Source organism: Vipera berus (assembly GCF_964194415.1).
Source record: "Vipera berus genome assembly, chromosome: 16".
Classification (NCBI taxonomy): Eukaryota; Metazoa; Chordata; class Lepidosauria; order Squamata; family Viperidae; genus Vipera; species Vipera berus.
Genome location: NC_138219.1, coordinates 7563584 through 7582737, shown reverse-complemented (window position 1 = coordinate 7582737; position 19154 = coordinate 7563584). Strand labels below are relative to the sequence as shown.

At 48.1% G+C, this 19154-nt stretch overlaps 2 protein-coding genes across 5 annotated transcripts; both read left to right on the top strand.

Annotated features, from left to right (window-relative positions):
- The first annotated feature begins 29 nt into the window (after positions 1-29).
- Positions 30-10003, top strand: DAP3 (death associated protein 3). Of its 3 annotated transcripts, none has more exons than XM_081340560.1 (14): positions 32-283; positions 1201-1308; positions 1618-1666; positions 1887-2003; positions 4037-4138; positions 4422-4530; positions 5002-5094; positions 6417-6547; positions 6798-6878; positions 7439-7594; positions 8270-8329; positions 8458-8547; positions 9231-9348; positions 9850-10003. In XM_081340560.1, exons 3-14 carry the CDS (start codon positions 1625-1627, stop codon positions 9933-9935), a joined length of 1185 nt encoding a protein of 394 aa, XP_081196686.1. In that variant the 5' UTR covers positions 32-283; positions 1201-1308; positions 1618-1624; the 3' UTR covers positions 9936-10003. The 3 variants fall into 3 exon arrangements, with proteins under 3 accessions (XP_081196687.1, XP_081196686.1, XP_081196685.1); XM_081340559.1 differs by having other exon boundaries at positions 1197-1308; XM_081340561.1 differs by lacking the exon at positions 1201-1308 and having other exon boundaries at positions 30-283.
- Positions 10004-11335: 1332 nt separating this feature from the next.
- Positions 11336-19135, top strand: MSTO1 (misato mitochondrial distribution and morphology regulator 1). Of its 2 annotated transcripts, XM_081340820.1 has the most exons (14): positions 11336-11547; positions 12369-12504; positions 12732-12801; positions 13027-13102; positions 13278-13350; positions 13934-14057; positions 14198-14315; positions 14830-14961; positions 15777-15929; positions 16301-16432; positions 17242-17426; positions 18069-18173; positions 18281-18396; positions 18846-19135. In XM_081340820.1, exons 1-14 carry the CDS (start codon positions 11467-11469, stop codon positions 19079-19081), a joined length of 1737 nt encoding a protein of 578 aa, XP_081196946.1. In that variant the 5' UTR covers positions 11336-11466; the 3' UTR covers positions 19082-19135. The 2 variants fall into 2 exon arrangements, with proteins under 2 accessions (XP_081196946.1, XP_081196947.1); XM_081340821.1 differs by lacking the exon at positions 13278-13350 and having other exon boundaries at positions 13027-13103.
- Positions 19136-19154: the final 19 nt, after the last annotated feature.

Sequence of the window (19154 nt, the reverse complement as noted above, 5' to 3'; positions counted from 1 at the left end):
CGAGGAAGATTGTCCCTCGGCGGGACCCGTCGCCCGAACGCGGGGACGCCGTTGGGCTGAGCCGCGCGGCAAGTTAAGATGGCGGCGCCCAGCACGGCGGAAAACTCCTAAGGGAACCGCGGAGGGTTATTGTTTTTAATCCCTTCACGGCGGTTGGAGTTTTTTCCCTTTATTTCCCTTTTTTTTGTGAGGAGGAAGATATATTTGGTCTTTGGTGGAAGGCGGGGACGACCAGGCCTTTTTGGGGGGAGCTTTTTTGATTTTATTCCTCAGTTGATGCCAGGTTTGTGTATGTGTGTGGGGAGGGGGGAAAAACACAATTAGACGCCCCCCCCGGCCGTCGTATCTCTTCATATAAAGTCTAGAGACGACCCCGCGAGGAAGGACGACCCCAGCCTTGGGCTGGTCTCTCGATCGAGCCTACCTCGCAGGGTTGTTGTGCAGCCTTTCCCGACATAGTGGGGGGCGGGGCTCCAAACGGGGGCTGGTGGCTGGCTGGGATGGCTACGAAGTGACGAAGCTTTCTGTCTTCTGCCCCGAAGTTACCTGGAGCAGAGTTCTTCAAACTTGGCCCTTTTATGACTTGTGGACTTTTAACTCCCAGAATTCCTCAGCCAGGCAATGCCTGCCTGAGGAATTCTGGGAGCTGAAGTCCACAAACCATAAAAGGGGCAGGTTTGAAAACCCCTGGCCTGGTTCCTTGAGAGTGGGTCTTTAGTTGGGTCTCACCATCATAGAAAGCAAATTTGAAATGTCCTTTAAAATCTACAGGAAGTCCTCCACTTACAACGGTTTTGTTTAGTGACTGGAATTACAACGGCACTGGAAAAAGTGACTTATGACCGTTCTCCACACTTAACGACCGTTCCAGCATCCCCCACGGTCACGTGATCAAAATTCAGACCTTTGGCAACTGACTCCTATTTATGACGGTCGCAGTGTCCCTGGGTTACATGATCCCCCTTTTGCAACCTTCTGAGCAGCCAAGTCAGTGGGGAGCCGCAAGATTCACTTAACAGCCATCTGGCTAACTTATTTACTTAGCGTATGGCTGGTCACACACAGAATTAAAATCTGGCTAACTGAACAACTGCAATGATTCACTTCAGTGGTTTTTTTACTTGTGTGCACGCTGCTCTTAATTTCATTGTGAGCCACAAAATGACGGTAAAGATTCTATGGAAATGTCTTCCCAGGCAGGTCGTAAAATGAGGCAAAGCTGATGTAACAAACATCCCGCTTAGCATCGCAAATTTTGGGCTCAATTGTGATCGTAAAGTCGAGGACAACCTGTAGGTGAAAATAGAGGTAAGAGCGGATGCTTAAGTTCCTCGTGATAAACCTTGAAGAAACAAATTTTTGGGGAGGAAAACAATGAAAAGCAACAAAGGAAGACAAGATCCTCTTATATCTTACTTACGCTTTAGAAAAGAATTGGTTTGCTGGTCTGTAATACCTCCGGAAACCAACTCTTTCCTTTACGCCATCGAGGGACTTACATAACTATTACTCAAAGCTTGGCTTTCAGCAAGTTAAAAAGTGGGGGAGGGGGGGGGAATCCTGCTTAAAAGAAACAAAATACCTTTTGTTCCAAACAACTGCTATTTTTATTGGCAGGAGGACAATGCTGAGGACTTTGAGTAAACTTATCCCACGGGGATACATGGTAAGTTCATCCACCTGTCTGTGATTTGGGGACGAGGAGGTACCAAAATGTACAATCGTGCTGTTCATTTCTTCTTCAGGCTATGGATACCCAACCACTTGTTTCTAAACCTGCCATTTTATTTTATTTTTAAAGTTTTAGCAGTTCATCTTCTTTTAGCTGCCGTTTTGAAAAGCCAGGCGCTCTCCCTACTTATGCAGGCTTTTTTTCCTTCCCTTAGTTGGAACTGGATGGCTTTCTCCATCCCAGAACCTGGCAGAGGACAATGTCAACCCAGAATGCCCAGCTTCAACCGGAAATGCCCAGAGCTGCCTTCTTTACCAGCGAGAGCGACCCAGTGAGTTAATATTAGGCACGGAAGGGGCGTTTCCAATCATCCGTAGACTCTTTGACAACGGTTTGCGACTCTGAACCAAGCAAAGTAGAATATTTATAGTTTGACTGAGCCTTGTGTGTGTTTGTTTGGAAAGAGGGTCTCCTTGGTCAGCGTGAGTTGTGTTTGTAGGACAGAATAATCCGGAAATCCTTTTAAATTGTACGTAAGCCACCGTATGCTTCCCTGTTATACCTTTTCTCCAGCATCTATTTAACTTGGATTGATGGGGTGGGGAGGTCAGTCCTTTGAGGTAAACCAGATCAAAAAAGCCACAAAGGCTTGCAAGATTCTGTTAACTATTTGTCTGATTGTGTGCCATCAATTTGCGTTCTACTCCTAGTTGATAAGTGTTATCCATGATAATCTGTCCCTTTATACCGCGAAGGGCGGTATAAAAATATGATAGATAAATAAATAAATAAATAAATAAATAAATAAATAAATAAATCTGTTCTTTCAAGTCTCCCTCCAGCTTCTTAATGGTAGTCCCCTCTTCCCCTCAATTAGAGCTTTTTCATTAAATGCTCCTGTAATAGTTGTTATTGTTGTTGTTGTTGTTATTATTATTATTATTATTATTATTATCATTATTATTATTATTATTATTATTATATCCTACAAAGAAAGTTGAGTTCCAGTTTCCCCGTAGAGCTGATTTTCAGTTCCACCTTGACCCGCAACCTGTAAAGGCTTTGCCTGGGAGATCCCAAATCCCTTCCCCACCTCTAAGAAAGCTGCAAGCATCTCCTAAAAAAATCTGGAAATAGAAGTTATTTCTTTATATCAGCTCCCAATCAATACTTGGGACGTCAATTGCCAAATGTGCAGATTTTGGTGGTTGCCAAGTTTTTTTTTTAATAGTCAGGCCGGGGCTGCCATTAAAGCCACTCGCACACCATGTCGTCGGTGCGGCAGCCAAAATGATCAAACAGCCCTGCCATTCAAAAGGGACACATCCTAAAAATCAGAAGCTCCCCTCAGGTTGTGCGTCACCTTCCTTTTTACCATTTGAGCTGCCGCAGACAAAAAAAAAATGTCATCGGGAGGTTTTGTGGCCGCCTCTGCCATTGAGAATGTTTCCCCCCCCCCCCGCTGAATCTTCTAGGGGTCTCCATGGAAACCGGAACAGGCAGGCAAGACCCTGTGGTGTAACACACACACACATCTGCAGAAGCGCGGGCCGGTCTCTGCCATCCAGAGTCTCCCGGTTGCCAGGCAACTGTTCTTTCCCTGTCAACTTGGAACAAATAAACCCAGTGTGGGCATAGGCACCCAAAGCTGATGGTGGCAATGGATTTAATCCTGTTTTACTCGGTTCGAGATCACCAGCGCATTAAGAAAGAAATCTTAGTCCCCTGGGCTAAAGGCATTCTTGATCCCACCACTTTTATGCTCCCAGACCGGAAGAACGATTGCACGAAGGCTCATTGGCCTCTATCCAGAGCCTTCTAGAGACCCCTAAATGACAAGAGCTCATTTAGTGGCCGTTCAAAGTTACAACGGCACCAAATAAAGGGACTCGTGGCTGTTTTTTTCACACGACTCGTTGCAGCATCCCCAGAATCAAAATTCGAACGCTTAGCAATGGGTTCACATTTACGACGGTCGCAGCATCCCCCTTTTGCGACCTTCTGGCAAGCCAAGTCAACCGGGGAAGCCAGATTCACTTAACGACCAGGTTATTCGTTTTAACGGCCGGAGCGATTCGCTTCGCCGCCGTGGCAGGAAAGGTCGTGAAGCGGGGCTAAAAATCGCTTCAACGTCTCGCTTAGCCACAGAAATTTTGGGCTCCGTTGCGGTGGCAAGTCGAGGGCGGCCTGTGTTCTCCTCGTGGCAACGCCACCCGGCGATTCGCCGTTCCTCTCTGTGGTTTCTCTTAACGGCTGGGAAGGTCTCGTTGTTTATGTCCAGAACAAAAGGACATTTGAAAATTCGGCCTGATGATCCAACACCGGCCGATCTCTGCACCGCCTCCCTCTCTTTCCATCCTGCAGGCCGAACACGGCGAAGACCACCTGGGTCACTTTTACACCATCTCGCCCGAGGAAGTGAAGAAAATGCTCCCCCACGGGTTCCCAGCTCGGTTCAAACTCCAGGTGACGTGTCTGCCTTTCCACATGTGGCCGGGTGAGCCTGTGAACCCTGGGCTGGGCCCTCCAAAGCAGCCCCACGCTCTACCCTGATGTTGCTAAAATGATCCCTCTTTCTCAGGGGGTCTTCAAACCGGGCCCTTTTATGACTTGTGGACTTCAAGTCCCAGAATTCCTCAGCCAGGCGCGCGTGCCTGACTGAGGAATTCTGGGACTTGAAGTCCACAAGTCATAAATGGGCCCGGTTTGAAGGCCCCCTGGTCTGTCTGCTTTCTCTTTCCCCTGACAGATGAAAACCTTCAACGAAGCTTGCGTCATGATTCGGCAGCCGGCGCTCGAACTCATTACCTACCTGAAACACACCAACTTGGCTCATCCAGCCGTCCGATATCTCCTCTGTATCCTTTCCGACACAGCTGAGGCTGTTCTTTTAGCCGAGTGAGACCAGGCAAGTTTCTGGTCCTCGTGATGACGCCGTTGCGGAATCAGAATTAAGAACAGGGTTAGACCCAGCGGTTTGCAGGATCCCTTCTCCTTTGAAAAGATCTGTGATCCTACCCAGGTGGTCCTCACTTAGCGGCCGTTCAGAGTGACAGAGGATGTCCCCCGAGCCCTTTAGGTCAGGATCTCTTTTCGAAGTTGTGACGGCTGCTCGCATCGACAATCCCCAGTCGCACGGCTGCAATTTTGGACGCTGGGCACTCGGGGCTAGCTTTTGCAGCCCTTTGCAGCGTCCCGCAGTCAGGTGGCCACGATTCTCAGCGCCGTCGTTAACTTGGAACGGTCGACAGAACGAATAGACATAACTCAAGGAATACCTGTAGATGCATGGGGATGGCTATGGCTTCTTCCTTAAAACGGTCTTGAAGATGGAGAGAAGACCACAGGGAAGACCATGGTTCTCTGCCACGCCGTCCATTATTGTGCAAGGCAGAACTGGGTCATCGTTCACATTCCAGACGGTAAGAGCAATACCGGTACCGCTTAGGCTTATATATTGCCCGATAACATTTTGCGACACGCTCGCGGCATTTTACAATGCAGGAGCATTATTAGCCTTTTTTTAAAAAAAATCCCATTTATATCTCGCCCTTCTCCGAAGACTCAGGGTGGCTTACAATCTAAGAAGCACAAATCAATGTGCTTAGCAATAGCCTTCATTCTATGTATATGCCTGCTTAGTAGGGCTTTCGCCCCCTCCCAAGCGGCATTTTTTTTTTACAAAGTCAGCTTATTGCCCCCCAACAATCTGGGTCCTCATTTTTCTGACCTAAGTCCCTGTTGAGCCCGGTCAAGATCAGAATAACGGAGTTAGAAGGGACCTTAGAGGGAATAATAATAATAATAATAATAATAATAATAATAATAATAATAATAATAATAATAATAATAATAATAAATAATAATAAAGTTGGAAGGGACCTTGGAGGTCATCTAGTCCAACCCCCTGCTCAGGCAGGAAACCCTACCCTATTTCAGTCCCTCTTCTAGTTCAAGCATACCTATACAGTTTTAGACAAATGGTTGTCCAATCTCTTCTTAAAAACCTCCAGTGATAGAGCACCCATAAAAGTCTGGTGGCAAGGTGTTCCCCTGGATAACTCTCCTCACTGTCAGAAAGTTTCTTCTTCATTCTAGATGGCTTTTCTCTTTGATCAGCTTCCATCCGTTGCTTCTTGTCCTGCCTTCAGGTGCTTTGGAGAACAATTTGACCCCCTCCTCTTTGTGGCAGCCCCTCACATATTGGAACCCTGATATCATGTCACCCTTAGTCCTTCCACCCACAGCCTGGCTCAAACTCCAGGCTGTGGGCAGAGTTAGCCTGCAGTAGTGGAATTCTAACCATCAGGGCTCCTCTGTAGGATGCACCGTCCAGGTTGGCCAGAGGTGTTATGCAGAAGCCATAACTTAAATGACCGATTAAAGCACTCTGCATTTTGATGTTCCCAGGCCTTACAACTTTTTTTTTTTAACAATCCCTCTGCTTTGGGTTTTCTCTTTGACCATTAACTTACAAGGATCCTTGGGCAGCTAGATTCAACTCTCTGTATTTTTTTATTTTTTTAAAGGAAGGGTATTCCAAATCGTGTTTTTTTTTTTAAAAAAAAAAGTTTGGGCAGTATTCTTGAGAGCGGAACTCTCACGAGATCAAGGGGAAAACGTCCTGCGAAAAAAAGGCCCTTTTATTCGGAGAGCTTCGGGCCGATGCTGGACGTCCGAGGTTAGAACGAGATGTTTGTTACATGTCTTTGCCTCACCGTCGTTCTTTCTCTCCCTGCCGCAGCTCACCTCTGGGTGAAGAATTGTAAAGAATTGCTGCCATCTTCCTACAATCCCGAGCGGTTAGACCAGCCCATGGAAGCGGCAAACTGGCTGAAGAATTTCAGAATCACCAATGAAAAGATTTTAGCCCAGGTTGGCAAAAATCTCTCTTAACCTTTGGGGAGGGAGAGAGAAAAACATCCATTCGATTTCCAACTCGCCCTTGACTTAAAAGCCCATTCATTTAGCTCTTTACTTCGGAAAGCTCCATGGAATTTCCAGGGTCACGAGCAATAAATTTCTGGACATCTGTTGTTTTCACGTCCTTCTTTTAAGTTGCTTCACAACAGGGATTTTTCTCTCTCATTTAGTGTTCCTTTTTCCTTGTCTGTGCGCACTGCAGATCAAAACACAACAGAAGTACATATGGGGTAAGCGTGATGTCACCGAAGAGGGCTGTTCTCTGCTAGACTTGACTGACAAGGTGAGGCTTATATTAAAAGTGGAAGAACGGTGGAATTCGTACACCGTTCCTATTGAATTAACGCCAACTGCCTGTGGGGTAGTTTATTGTGAACTCCTTATTCATGGCTGTTTTACTTTAAAATCACCGAGGGGCTTTACGGATTTCCCTAGCGTGTTAAAAGAGAGCCGGTTTCTTGTAGTGCTTCGGGTGTTAGGGTTAGAAATTAGGAGACCAGGAGTTTGAAAGCTGGCTGGGTGACTTTGGCCCAATCACCAGGAGACGGTGAATTCTAGTTCTATCATAGCCATGAAAGCCAATTGGGTGATTTCCTCTCAGCCTGACCTGCCCCACTGGGTGGTGGTTGTGGGGAAAGTCAGAGGCAGGAGCATTATGGAGGCCACTTTGAATTCTTAAAAAAAGAAAAAATAATGCCAGGATTTCATCACCACCCTGCAAACCACGGAGCTTGTAGCCCAGTTGTTCAGGATGGCAAGATGGCCCACCGTTTCCTTCCTCCCTTCCTTCCTTCCTTCCTTCCTTCCTTCCTTCCTTCCTTCCTTCCTTCCTTCCTTCCTCAGGGCTTGGCTTGGGTGAAATACGCTAGCGATGCCGTCGGGGTGATCTTGAAAGAGCTGAAGCACCAATCCTGCCAAGGGTCATTCCGGCTGCTTGTGGCGGTGGATGGAATCAACTCCCTTTGGGGGAAGACGGCGTTGAAACATAACAAGCAAAACGTAGGTTCTCTCCTTGACTTGGCCCGGGACATTCGCTTTAAGTGTAGCTTAGCACGTAAAGGTAGTCCTTGACTTAAGACCATTTGTTTAGTGACTGGACTAGCGGGGACCTGATAGCAGTCTCCCAGTATTTGAGCAGCTGCCCCAAAGAAGAGGGGATCAACCTGTTCTCCAGAGCCCCTGAAGGCAAAACGAGCAATGGATTTATTTATTTATTTATTTATTTTAATTCCATTTATATCCCGCCCTTCTCCAAAGACTCAGGGCGGCTTACAAACTTAGCAGCAGCCTTCATTCTATGTATATGCCTGCTTATTAGGGCTTTCACACACACCCCAAGCGGCATTATTACAAAGTCAGCTTATGGAAATTAATCAAGGAGATTAGCAACCTCGAACTAAGGAGAAACTTCCTGACTGTTAGAACAATTAACCAGTGGAACAACCTGCCTCCAGAAGTTGTGAATGCTCCAACGCTGGAAGTTTTTAAGAAGAGACTGGACAGCCTCTTGTCTGAAATGGTCTAGGGTTTCCTGCCTGAGCAGGGGGTTGGACTAGAAGACCTCCAAGGTCCCTTCCAACTCTGATATTCAGTGTTCTAACCTTCCCAGTGTATTGTCTTTAATGAGGGTGACGTAACGATCTGAAAACGTAACATTTTTCTCTTCCTCCTCAGGTCTCTGTGGAGGAGCTGACGCTGATACACAACCTCAAGAAGATGGTGGCAAACGACTGGGTGAGCACAGCACCCTTCCCTCCAGGAAGTTAAGATGGAGACAGAGCCGAGGCAGATGCCACAGCTTCCAGGAGGCTGGCCGTGGATAGGCTTGTGGCTCTGACCTGTTGTTTCTTGTCTGTTTCCAGACAGGAGGGGCCGTCGTAGCCACGCTCAGCCAAACAGGAGCACCCTACACGCTCCGACGGTTTTATTTGCCGCACGAACTGCTGGGACGGGTGAGTGAGCAGCTGGTCTGAAGGGCGAGTTGGAAGCCAGCTCTTAACGGAGTCCCACACTCCTCACCCTCATTGGCTTGGCTAATATTCAGAAGGAGTGGTCTGGTCTTTGTGCATGTCCGAACCTGGTGGCTTTCTTGCAGGTGTTTCATTACCAAGGCAACATCATCAGGGCTAGGAGGAGGGAGGAGGAGGAGGAGGAGGGATTGGGGTCCTTGGTGCTGTCTGAGCTTGGTGGTTTTCTTGGAGATGACCCAACTAGGTAAAGTTCAACGTAGAAGGGAGTGAGGTTTCTACAAATCCTCCTCCTAGCCCTGAGGATGTTGCCTAGTTGGGTCATGAAACATCTGAAAGAAAACCACCAAGCTCAGAGAGGACCAAGGAGTCGTCATCGTCGTCGTCCTCCTCCTCCTCCTCAACCCCTTTCCCTTCTAGCACTGATGATGTTACCTAGCTGGGTCATGAAACGTCTGGGAGAAAGCCGCCAGCCTCAAGACAGCTCCAAGGACCCCACACTTCAACCCTGAGCTACGAATATTCCAAAGGAGGGGCTGGACGAGGGCAGGTTTCGCATTCAAGTTAACTGCCCTCCCTTTTCCCGGACAAGCTGAAAGAATCTCCACTATCTAATCTCCTCGTATTCATCTTCATTCTACCCACCCCCGTTCTTTTCTAAACTGCAGGAGGGTTTTGCCGCCCTGGAGCCTTTCGTTCCCATCCAGGTTTTCAACTACACAGATCTGGAGTTTGAGAGCTGCTATCAATATTATCTGGAACGCAAGTGGCTGCAGCACGAAAAAGGCAAGCTTCGCTATTTTCAGAGTCAGGCTGTGGGTTTGCTTGGCTTTCAGTTTCCTGCCTGGTTAAAAGGGCAGAGGGTAAAGTCAAGCGATTTGTTCACCTCTGGGTCAAGGCGCCAGGATAAAAACCAGGAGACGGTGAATTCTAGTCCCGCCTTAAAAAATGAAAGCCAGCTGGGTGACTTTGGGCCAATCCCCAGGAGACGGCGAGTTCTAGTCCCGCCTTAGGCTTGAATGCAAACCGGGCGACTTTAAGCCAGTCCCTCCCTCTCTCAGCCCAGACCACCTATTTCTGGGGAAAATGGAGGAAGCAGTATTAGGATTGTTCCCCATCTTGAATTATTTATAAAAATAATAAAGGTAGGATTTAAAAAAATCCTAATTAATAAAATAAAGCTTGCTTTGTAAGATTATTTTTTTTGCGTTTCTTCCGGAGCCCGTTCCTAACCTGACCCTTTTTCTTTTTTCATATGTATATGAAATTCTTTCCATGCTGAAATAGCCAGCACCAAGGAGGGTCGACTGGAGCTCCGTTTTCTGTCTGGATGCAACCCCGGACTGTTTGAGCGAATCAGCGCTTTTTTGTAGCAAAGGATCTCTCCTGACACACGGACATCACGGCTTAAATTCCCTTGTAATAAATGCTTTTAAAGCTTCTTCTTTGGCATGTGCTCTTTTTACATTAACCGGGAATGTTGAGTCCTAGGAAACTTACGCTCTTTTTTTTTTACCATCAAATGAATTCAAACCTGTTTACAGACACTGCCTCCTACGTATACTAAGCCCATCAAATTTTAACTTGGTGCGTTAGGAAGACGTGCTTGAAGAAAAGTTCAATTCTTAAGTAGATGCTGTTTCTATGATTAATTTTATGGTATTCTTTTCCTGTCTCCTCGTTCCGTTGGATTTTGTTGGTAGTGAAAGAAATTAACCTAAATCTAGGTAAAATCCAGAGGTATCAATAAAATAGATATTATTTATTTATTTATTTATTTTTGGGACTTATATGCCGCCCTATCTCCCGAAGGACTCAGGGCGGCTAACAACAATAAAACGCAATAATACAAATGTTAAAAAAGATTAAACTAACAAGCCCCAGTGACAAAATGATAAAATATTAAAAATATTCTACTTAAAAATCCCTGTAGTCAGTCCAGGTCAGCCTGATGGAAGAGAAATGTTTTAAGACCGTGACGAAAGGACCAGAGATGCGGGGCCATCCGGAGCTCAAGGGGAAGTTGATTCCACAGAGAAGGCCCTCCCCCAAATTCAGTACCACTTTATTACGTGAGAACATATGAGGATGATGGCTTTCTCAGACTTTGGACTAATTAATTTCAAATTGAGCTGCTCATTATACCTAGTATTTAGTAATGGAGTCTTGAGTTGTCCCCTTTCTCTCCTGCCGTTTATCCTGCTATGAATGCTCCAACACTCGAAGTTTTTAAGAAGAGATTGGACAGCCATTTGTCTGAAATGGTATAGGGTTTCCTGCCTGAGCAGGGGGTTGGACTAGATGACCTCCAAGGACCCTACCAACACTATTGTTATTTCTTCCTCTAGGTTGGTTGTTTTAGATTGCAGGCTTGCTGAGTTGAACAACGTGTATTCCAGGTAGATTTACGAGCAAAAAATGGAATAAACTTCCATTATTCAATTTACAATATGCTGCATGAAAAAAAATCCACTCAAATCTGTTGTTATCCAATTCGCCCTATTAATTCCTTGAGACTATCATAGAGAAAATAATGGGCAGAGCGGCTCAGCATTCACAAGGATGAAAGGAGGGGAAGGCAGGGCTTGTCCTTACCGGAAGTGACTTTTTCAGTCCCACCCCATTCCTATCCGCTTAACCAATGAGATTGCAGTCTATACCGAGGGGAACTACAAGCATGGAGGCCGTGCGCGGCTCCCGACCGATTGGTGACGAGAGCCAATCAAAAGACCGCGTTGGCTTTCCCCTCCCCTTCAGTGGCGCGCGACGGACGGGCTACCATTCGCGCCTGCGCAGACTGAGTAATTTCCTCTTTTTTTTTTTAAACCCCCCCTCCCTCTTCTTCAACGGCCCATGTCGCCCCTTTCGTAGCGGGAGCCCGAAACGAGAGCGCGGAAGGGGAACATGTCGGGGGTCCGCGAGGTGGTGACGCTTCAACTCGGCCACTACGCGAGCAGCGTGGGCGCTCACTGGTGGGGCCTTCAGGTAAGCCGAGGCACCGAGCGCGCATGCGCCGACCGAGCGCTGTGGTTTTGTTTTTTGTTTTTAATGTGGATGGCGTCATTCCGAAAGACGCACGCGATTGGCCCTCAGCCCACAGACTGGGCGTGGCTTACGCATGCCCGCGTCAGCCCAGCTCTCCAGTGAAGCTGTCAGCAAATGTGCGAGTTGCCAATGTTTACACGCATGCGCGCTTGTACACGTGTGTGCATTTTGTCCTATGTGCATTTGCACACGTGCATTACAGTGTATCTTCCACCAGTATGAAGTGGCCTGCATGGCTTTTTTTTCTTTTTTTCCCCCAGCATGCTTTTATCCTCATAAGAGCCCTGCAAGGTAGTCCACAATGGGCTGGGCCAGGATAATGAGGGCTGCTGCGAAGGATTTCTTCTCTCTTTCTTTCTGTCACTTCTTTGAAGATCCTGGTGGATTTTTGCAATGGATCGCCCACATGTCTCCATCCCAACATTCTAAGCTATCATAAGTCGCTTTTTTCAGCGCTGTTTATAGCTTCCAACGGTCACTAAACAGAGCGTCGTGAATCGAGGACCACCTGCAACTGCAGAAAGGCTGGAGACGTAAGACAAAATGTTTCAGTGACGGGGGACCAACAGGCTGCTCAGACTGAGATTTGTTTGGCTTTATTAACTTCTTATCCTTCCGTTTTAGTACACCGGACATTACGATCGGAAGGGACCTCGGAGGTCTTCTAGCCCAACCCCCCGCTCGAGAGCAGGAGACCCCAGAGATCTTCCATCCAATCCGATTTTTCTGAAGTCTTCAACCTTTTAATGTCTGCTTTCCAGGAAGCTCTGTTCTTATCCAATTCCACGGCTTCGGACCTAGACGAAGTCATCCAGCATGACGTCCTGTTCCGAACGGGGAGGACTTTGCAAGGACGGGAGACGTTCACCCCCCGCCTCATCCTGATGGACCTCAAAGGTGACGAGTTCAAGGCTGGTAAATCCTGCCAAGAAGCACCGGAGGCGTTGTGGGAGGTTGTCAAAAAACGGGTGCGATTTCCCTTCACGAACGCCTCGCTTATCAGCAGAGGTTCTGTTTGCCTTTGGAGACGTAAAGTGAGGACTGCCTGCCTCTTGATGTCTTTCGGTCTACCAGGGGTCTCTAAAACCAGAAACCTGTGTGTTTTTTTTTTAATTTCTGGGCAGAAAGTCTCGCCGCTTTGAAACAGGAGGGATACCTGTACGAGGATCCGAAAACCAACAGCCCCGTAGCTTGGTGAGCGGATTTTTCCAAGGGCAATTAACTATTTTTTCTCTCTCTCCTTTTTCTTTCTTTCCTACCCCTGGTATAGGGTTTCCTGCTTGAGCGGCGGGGGTGGGGGTTGGACTAGATGACCTCCAAGATCCCTTCCAACTTTCATAATTATTACTTAGCAACAGAAATTCTGGTCCCGACTGTATTTCCTACTCTGGTTGATACGAATGCATCTTTTCCTTCCAGGAAGGGGAACCTCACAACGCACCAGCAAGATCCAGTCCCTCCCAGTCCCGTTTTGGAAGGACTTGACCAGCCAGAGGTGAACCTCTCTCTCTTCCTCCCTCCCTCCCTCTCTCTGTCCCCCCACACAAAAGCTTATACAAATCATTGGAGGTTACATCAGTCTTGGGGATGGATAAAAAGGGACCAGAGATCTGATTTATTTATTTACTTTGTCCCATGACAGCTCTTCTCCTTTTTTCTCTCTATTTCAGGGTGAGACATTTTCCAATGGCGATTTCGCATCCAAGACCCTCCCTGCTGATAAAGAAGTCTGTGTGTTTGTGGGTGTGTGCGTGTGTGCGTGCGCGTGTATAGTGCTCAGGGTCTTACCTGTAATGGGGCCTGCCTGCTTTATTTTTATTTGATTGCATTTTATTTTATATGTTTCTTTTTAATTTAATTAATTGCAATTTATTTTATATTTTATTTTATTTTATACAAGCTTTTAATTAATTGCAATTTATTTCATATTTTATTTTATACAAGCTTTTAATTAATTGCAATTTTTTTTTATTTTGTTGCGTTTTAGTTTATATAAGTTTCTTTTAATTCATGTCATTTCATTTCATTTTATATTTTACTTATATTGTTTTATTTGGTGGGACTTCAGCTCCCAGAATTCCCCGGTTAGCACAACAACTGGGAGTTGAAGTCCACAAGCCTTCAAATTACCACATTTGGAGACCCCTTTGTTAGATTTTATAGTAGTTTTGGAGCGTCTGAAATTTTGAGTAGAGGGGCTGGCCGAAATTCAGCTTGCCGGAAACAGCACATCAACTAAAGGGCTTGGTTCCCACCGCAAAGACCCTCGGTTCCAGCACCTTGCTGAAACGTGGCCCGTGCATCTCCTGGTGGTCTCTTTTCCCAGGAAAGCCGCAGCAGCTCACCAAGCCCCTCGCATCGGAGAGCCCAGCGTCCGCTTGGTCCGACTTCCTCCGTACCAATCTCCACCCACGGAGCATCCTGACCATCCACGAATACAACCGCGAGGAGTGAGTCGGGGGTCCTGCGTGGGTGGTTCTTAGGCGGGGAGGAGGAGGGGGGGAACCATTCTCCTAATTTTTTTTAGGGGGGTGGGGGGGAGAAATCCTGTCTCTCCTGGCTAACGAATTCGGCTTCCTGTCCACTGCAGAGAGTCCAGCCGGCTGGAGGCGTTCGGACAAGGAGAAAAACTCCTGCAGGACGGCCGGTACCTTGAGGAGCTGGAGGATCGGCTGCATTTTTACGTGGAAGAGTGTGATTACTTGCAGGTAAGTAATCCACCCGGCACGGATCTTTGTGCCCTTGTGGCTGGAAAGCAGGGCTCTCCAACTTTAAAACTTGTGAACTTCAACTCCCATGAACGATAGCTGGGTGCTTTTCTGCCCATCACCAGGAGACTAGGAATTCTAGTCCTGGCTTTGGCATGGCTTGTCGGGGAATTCTGGGAGTTGAAGTCCACGAGTCTTACAAGTTACCCAGTTCGGAGATCCCTGCCAAAATGCGCAGGGAGGAATCTTGGAACTTCCCTGGGGTTTCTACCATCCAGTTTGCACGCTGGGAGTTGTAGTTCAGCAACTCTCGGAAGACCACCAGCCTTTTCCCCCTACCTTCCAGGTTCCCGGGTGCTGATCCCAGATTTTCGCGCACGTTCTCGGCCACCCCTTCGCTCTTTCCGCCGTTTCTCAACCGTCCCGGTTTGGAAAGGAGCCCGGCTGGCATTTTAGCTCTCTAGGAAGTCTCCAAAAATCACCTGCACCCTCTTTTTTTTTTTTCCTGGCCCAGGGTTTTCAGTTGCTCTGTGACCTCCACAACGGTTTCTCGGGGCTGGGATCCAAGGCAGCCGAGCTGCTACAGGACGAATACGCGGGAAAAGGCATCTTGGCATGTGGGCTGACGCCAGTGCTTCGCTCCAATGCAAGTGGGACTCTTTTCTCTTTGGAATATTGGTGTATTAACGAAGTTTGATGCTTGCCTGTACTGTTTTTTATAAATAACTCAGGGCAATGGACATACCTCGTGCCCCTTTTGCCGCCGGCTTTTCCCACAATGACAAGTCTGGTGGGGTGGGGTGGGGTGAGAGGGAGGGACTGGCCCAATGTTACCCAGCTGGCTTTCATGCCTAAGGTGGGACTAGAACTCACTGCCTCCCGGTGATTGTCCCAAAGTCACCCAGTTAGCTTTCGTACCTAAAGTAGGACTAGAACTCACCATCTCCCAGTGATTGTCCCAAAGTCACCCACTTCCTAAAGTAGGACTAGGACTCACCGCCTCTCGGTGATTGTCCTAAAGTCGCCCACTTAGCTTTCGTGCCTAAGGTAGGACTAGAACTCCCCGTCTCCCGGTGATTGGGCCCAAACTCAACTCAAGTTGGATGGCAGAACTAGAACTCGCCATGTCTTGCTTTCGAAGCCAGCGCCAACAGCACTACACCAACCTGGGGCTCCCGTCTTCTCCGCAGCGGCCCCAAAGATGAGCAAAACTAGTTCCCAGGGCTCGCTGAGGACTAGCGGCATGCCGAGGACGGAAGTCACAGTTTAGGGATGCTGAAAGCAGGACTCGCATCCTCTCGCGTTGTCTGGTGACCTGCCTCATCGTTCCTCTATGTTTTTGTGTTTGTTTGGGGTTTTTTGGGAGACAAACCAGCAGGAGTGGAATAACTTCTGAAGTTCACGTCCTACGATTGTACGTTAGGCTGAAGGAGGCGCTTGTCTTTCTCTCTGTCTCGGCAGCTCCCACACCGGAATTTCTACCGGCTCATGAACATGGCACTGGGCATCGTCCGGCTTTCCAGCTACAGTTCGCTCTTCTGTCCCTTGTCACTAAACGAGAACCTGGGGCTCAAACTGGAGGGCCCGGTTTCTCTGCCCTACGTCCACTACGAGGTGAGCTTTCCTAAATGCAAGAACGAGGCCCCGGAACGAGGGTGGAGTGGAATTTATTTCGCCCTCTTTTACGACCTTTCTAGCCACAGTTGTTAAGGGGATCACTGCAGTTCTTAAGTTAGAAAGACGGCGGTTAAAAGTGAATCTCTGCTTGTCAGAAGGTCGCAAAAGAGGATCAGGTAACCCAGGGACACCGCAACCGTCATAAATAGGAGTCAGCTGCCAAGCGTCTTCTGAGTCTTGATCACGTGGCCACAGGGACGCTGCAATGGTCGTTAAGTGGGGAAAAAATGGTCAAAGTCACTTAGAACGGTCGTGAAATGGACTGCCTAAAATACGGGGGTATTTCTATTTTTTATCATTCCATCTAGCCCTCTCTGGATTATCACACGAGCGCCATCCTCGCCACCGCCCTGGACACGCTCACCGTCCCGTACCGGCTCCAGACCTCGGAGATCACCGTGGCCAGCCTGACCGAAACGCTGAATTTCTCCGGGCGGAAGGTCTGACCGTCTGACTTTGACAATCCGGTTCCCCTCGCTATACATATTTAAATGCATTTAAATTATATTTAAATAATATAAAATTATATTAGCTATCTGGTCCACTACCTGAAGGATGCAGAGATAAGACAGACAGACAAGATAGATAGATTGAGATGATACAGATGGATAGAGATGATATGATAAGATTGATATAGATGATATAGATATAGATAGAATGATAGATGATATAAGATATAGATTTAGATGATAGGATGATAGATGATATAGACAGATATAGAATAGATGATAGATTGATAGATGATAGAAAAATATGACAGATAGATAATAGACAGAAGATATAGATTGATATAGATGATAGATTGATAGATGATATAGATGATATAAGATATAGATTGATAGAGATGATAGGATGATAGATGATATATACAGATAGATATAGAATAGATGGTAGATTGATAGATGATAGATTTAGGTAGATACAGAAAAATATGACAGATAGATAGATAGATAGATAGGACAGACAATCTGGAACACTGCAACCGTCATAAATACGAGTCAGTTGCCCGTCTGAATTTTGATCACATTGTGAAAAACGGTCATAAGTCCCTTTTTTCAATGCCGTTGTAACCTTGGCCAGTGACTAAACAAACGGTTGTGAGGACTTCCTGTATAACCTGGATAGTCCTGACTCTACCTTGGTTTCCGAGGGAACCACGGGGGTAGGGGTGGGGGTCTAACTCCAAAGAACCAGATCGGACCCCCCAAAAGAGACATCTCCCCTCCCGCTCTCTGCTTCCCTTCCCCAGGTGGCCGAGGCCTCAGTTGCCCTTCCCTTCCCCATGGCAGAGGACCAGTCTCTCCCCGACGCCTTGTACGACCAACAACCCAGCACGACCTGGTGTGCGTTGTCGTCTTGCGGCAAACGAGCCGATGCCGGCTGCTTTGCTCAGTCGGTTGTGTTGCGAGGGATCGGCAAGCGGCAGCAAGTGAGGTGGGCCTCTCGACTCTGCCCTTGGGTTGTGTGTGGCTCGCACTCACCCTCTCACAGGGTCTGTCCCTTGCGCGTGCTTGCACACGTGTGTCTTTGTGGGTCTTGTGTGTGTTTTATATCGCTCTTTGCAAATAAGCGGGCGAGTGACTAGCTTACCAGCTGCAGTGATTCCCTTAGCAACAGTGGCGAGAATGGTGGTAAAACGGGGCAAAACTCCACAAGTGTCTCCCTTAACGACAGAAATGTTGGGGCTCCCTTGTGGTCGTGAGTCAAGGACTGCCTGTATTGCAGCCAAGTCGGCGAGTCTGCTCTGGGTTCTCTGAAACAAGATCATCTGGGGCAGGGGTCTTCCAACTGGGCCCTTTGAGGACTGGTGGACTTCAACTCCCAGAATTCCTCAGCCAGGCAGGAATTCTGGGAGTTGAAGTCCACCAGTCCTCAAAGGGCCCAGTTGGAAGACCCCTGATCTGGAGGAATAATCAAGATTTCTGGCCTCTTGGCTGATTCAGAGATGGCATTTTGGGCAGAGAAGCGACCCAATTAATAATTCTGCTCTCCCCGTGGCTGCTCCGGGGGTCTCTTCACAACCCAGCCCTCCCCCCGTTGTAACTTGAGGTCTCTCCCTTCTTATTTTCCTTCCAGCAACGCCCCTCCAGGGACTGAACCCAAATCCGTCCTTCACATGTGTGAGACCGGACCGGAAGTCCTGGCCCGCTATTTACACACCATCTCGCCCCGGACCCTGAGGTCGGTGGTCCGGCCAGCCTGGGCAAGGGAGGGAGGAGATTGTGGGTGTGGGTGTGTGTGTTTGTGTAACGTTCCCGTTCAAACCTCCTGGTCCTTTCCTCGCACAGCACCTCGCTTTTGCTGCAAGGGCCCTGCAAGCTTTTGGCCCCGTACCCCCAGTTTTTCTCGCCTTTCCTGAACAAGCACGGATTGCTCTCCGAGAAGCCGTCGCGGAGCCCAGCAAGTAAGGACAGACACACAAACACACACGGTGCGGCTTAGGGAAGGCATCAAGGGGCTCAGGTTGCGCGCTAAGCCACAGTGGCGTTGCCTGAGTGTAGACGCTGCTGTCGGTGCTGCAAATTGCTTTAGCTGAAGCAGTGTTTTCACCCGGTTTCCAAATGGAAACATTTAAGGTGGGTGGCCTTCAACTCCCAGAATTCCCCGGCCAGCATAATTTAAGATGGGTGGACTTCCTGCTGGCTGGGGAATTCTGGGTACCGGAAGTCCCAACATCTGCCACGGTGGAGAAGCAGGGAGGCTGACCATGATGATCCACTGGTTTGAGGAAGCAAAGGAGGCACTGTCAATTGGCAGTACCCAATCCTGCAAAAAACCCCCCACAAATTTACTAATCCAGCCGAATACAGGAAACCCCACCACTCAGCAATTTTTTCCTCTCTCCTCCCGCAGAGGTCGAATGCCTCCCGGTCTTAGCTGCCTTCCAATCCTCGGCGGGCTTGTACCAAACCCTCGGCGGCTTGTACCGGGAGCTGCACGGAACGGACGTGCGGCGGTGGGCAAGTTTTTTCTCCGATGGGATGGAGACGGACGACTTCCAAGAGGCCCTGGACGAGCTGCGGACGCTGTCCCTCTGCTACAAAAAAGGCAGCCTGGACGAAAGCTCGGACGGCGACGATACAGACTGAGCTCGCTCTTCGCTCGTCGGATCGCGTTTAAAATAAAACAGAAATCAAACCCGGCGAGAATGCCGCTTCCTTT